Source organism: Olea europaea, unplaced genomic scaffold (assembly GCF_002742605.1).
Source record: "Olea europaea var. sylvestris unplaced genomic scaffold, O_europaea_v1 scaffold3370, whole genome shotgun sequence".
NCBI lineage: Eukaryota > Viridiplantae > Streptophyta > Magnoliopsida > Lamiales > Oleaceae > Olea > Olea europaea.
In genome coordinates this window covers 42,027-45,189 of record NW_019252695.1, presented here as the reverse complement: position 1 = coordinate 45,189, position 3,163 = coordinate 42,027, and the positions used below count along the sequence as shown (strand labels likewise).

Below are 3,163 nucleotides of genomic sequence, written 5' to 3'. Positions count from 1 at the left end.
TGATTTCTGGTTGACTTTGACGAATATTGAAATATGATACTTTTTATCGTGATATTTAAAGTAAATGGCATAGTGTCATATGTCGTTATTACTCATGTTCAGGACATGAATGATTTTGCTTACTAAGCATTGACTTATGTAGTTCTTGCATTGTAGGTGAACATGGAACTACATAGAGAGCATGGCCAGTTGTGGAGCTTCTACAGGATTCCAGAGATCGATGTACATGGATGACGACCTGTAGGGTTATTTTGTAGGCTGCCATCTGTAGGGTTATATTTTGGAATCCTATATAGTGTACTTTGAAATGGTCTGTAGACATGTTTATAAGCTCTGAATATATATATGTTGGATTATGGCGATATGATTTTGGGTTTCGATATATTATATGATCGTGTCACAGGTGATTAGAAGTTAACAAACTCAAAAAATATATATATATATATATGTAAAATTCTATGTCTAGGTTGTGTATAGATATCAATATTAATTTAGGGGTGTGACAAGTACTATTCTCAACTGTTCTTCATGTTGCTACTTATCCTTTGAGTATACCAATATATCTTCAATGAAGACTATAACCAATCGATCTAGATATGGATGAAAAACTCGGTTCATCAAGTCCATAAACACAGCTGGTGCGTTGGTTAAACCAAATGGCATCACCGTAAACTCATAGTGCCCATACCGTGTTCTAAACGCTGTTTTAAGAATATCACAATCCTTTATCTTGAGTTGGTGATAACCTAATCTCATATCTATTTTTGAGAACACCTTTACACCCTTCAATTGATCAAAAAGATCCTCAATCCTTGGGAGTGGATATTTGTTCTTTATAGTCAGATGATTAATATCTCTATAATCAATACACATCCTCATTGACCCATCTTTCTTTTTAACAAACAATACCGGGGCTCCCCATGGGGATACACTAGGCCGGATGAAACCTTTATCCAATAATTCTTGTAGTTGTATCTTCAACTCCTATAATTCTTTTGGTGCCATCCTGTAAAAGAGCCTTAGATATTGGTGCTACCCTAGGGGTCAAGTCAATTGTGAGCTCTACTTGTCTATCAGGCAGTATGCCAGGTAAATCCTCAGGAAAAACATCCACAAACTCATTAACTACTGGTACATCTTCTATTTTTCTTTCGGACTAGGGCTTACTAATTATATTCAATAAAAATCCTTGACATGTATTCTTTCTCAACATCTTTTCTGCGTTCATTGCAGATACCAATCGAGGTAGAGTCCCAATTTTTGTTCCAAAGAATCGAAAATTTTCTTCTCCAGATTTTTGAAATAAAACTTCCTTCTTATGGCATAAGATGGTCGCATAATTTCTACCCAACCAGTCCATACCCAAAATTACATCAAAGTCTTTCATTCTTAAAAGGTACAAATTAGCCTTTAATACTTTTCCTTTGATCTCTAACTTAACAACTTTAACCATTTAATTGGTATTAATCACTTCGCCTGATGGTGTACTAACTTCTAAAATGTTATTCATTTTTACGAATTCATTCCCAATCTTATCCATGAAAATTGTAGAAATAAATGAATGAGTGGATCCAGAATCCATAAGGATAATAGCAGGTACGTCAGATACTGGTAACATACCAGTTATTACGTCTGTGTTCTGATCCTCCTTTTCTCCTGTCAAAGCAAATACTCTGGCCTTTCCCTTCTTAAACTGATCAGCTTCTCTCTTCTTCTCTGGACATTCTCTAAAGAAATGACCACTCTTACCACAACTGTAGCATACTCCCTTTCCTTGAAGACATTCACCCAAGTGTCGCTTGTTGCAATCAGAGCATTGAGGAAAAGTTTTATTTGAGTCTAACCTAATCTTTCCTTTCTTATTCTGATTCCTGCCTTTCTCCTTATCATAACCTTGCCACTTTCTCTTTATAGACGACTCGGTGCTAGGTTGGGTTTTCTTTACCAGTCCTAAACCATTAGAGATTGCCTGTGCTTGACGTACAACCTTCGCATAAGTAGTATACTGCTGGGCTGCCATGATTTCCTTAATCTCTGGCCTTAACCCCATTTCAAACCTTTTACCCTTTGTCAGCTCAGTGTTTACCATATGCGATGCATACCTAGAAAGTCATTCAAATTTTCTTTCATACTCCCCTAGTGGCAAATTTCCTTACATCAGCTAGAGAAATTCTACCTCCTTTTGATCCTTCAGTGACTGGGGAAAATATTTACCCATCAACGACTCCTTGAACTGGTTCCAAGTGAGGTTACGTTGTTGTTCTGTAGTTCTAGTACGTATTTTCGACTCCCACCAATGTCCAGCATCATCAGTCAACATAAACTTCACACAAGAAACCTTTTGAGCATCGTTGCAGTTCATGTGCTCGAAGATCCCTTCGAGTCTTCTCAGCCACTCCTCAGCCTCAAAAGCGTCACCTTTACCATCAAAGGATGGGGGTTTAAAACGACGAAACGGATCAACAATCGAGCTCATGGTATTGGTACCTGCTGTTACATTATGAGGTGTCGCTTGAGCTTGCTGCCTGCCCAAGTCTTGCATTGCCCTTAGTAAATCTCTGAACATAGTAGCATGATCTTGTTGTCGTTGTGCCATTTCCTTGAAGTAAAAGAAATTTATCTTAAGAACTGCTCAACCATACTACACTCTTCCTAATGATCTTTCTATATTTAGTCATGTTTTCCGTGTATGTTATGCTAAGGCCAAGTGTTACGCATTAAGGTTTTAGTCATATAAGAATTACTTTACTAATCATACAATCCCAAACAAAATAATCATATGCTTAATTAACATTCTCCTTTGAAGTAAAATGACGTGTAAGGAAAAACTCATGAGATTATACAATTAATTAGTATGCACTGAAATATAAATGGTAATATCAATAAAAATATTCTTCATCTTTGCATACCGTAAAAATATATGGACAGTGGTAGATTGATGAGCATTGGATTCCATGGATCTCGTAACTGATTAATTTTTGTAAAATTGATTTTTTTTTTTGGTATAAAAGTTTCTAAAATGAAAGAATTTTCTAAAAAATTCTGAAGTGAGTTTAAAACATTGTTTTTCATCTTATTGATTTGAATAACGCGCAACTAAAAAGGCTTCCAGGTGAGGAGGGGGTCACAAGTGGACAACTTAAATCCAAAGCTCACCTTAGAC

At 36.2% G+C, this 3,163-nt stretch overlaps 1 protein-coding gene across 1 annotated transcript; it reads right to left on the bottom strand.

Annotated features, from left to right (window-relative positions):
* Positions 1-1,453: 1,453 nt before the first annotated feature.
* Positions 1,454-2,089, bottom strand: LOC111386011. The gene has a single exon (XM_023010439.1). The coding sequence runs from the start codon at positions 2,087-2,089 to the stop codon at positions 1,454-1,456; it is 636 nt and encodes a 211-aa protein (XP_022866207.1).
* Between the last annotated feature and the right edge of the window lie 1,074 nt (positions 2,090-3,163).

Bases quoted from the DNA above. Each gene is read 5' to 3' on its own strand.
- LOC111386011 (XM_023010439.1), bottom strand. From the start codon at position 2,089: ATGGTAAACACTGAGCTGACAAAGGGTAAAAGGTTTGAAATGGGGTTA.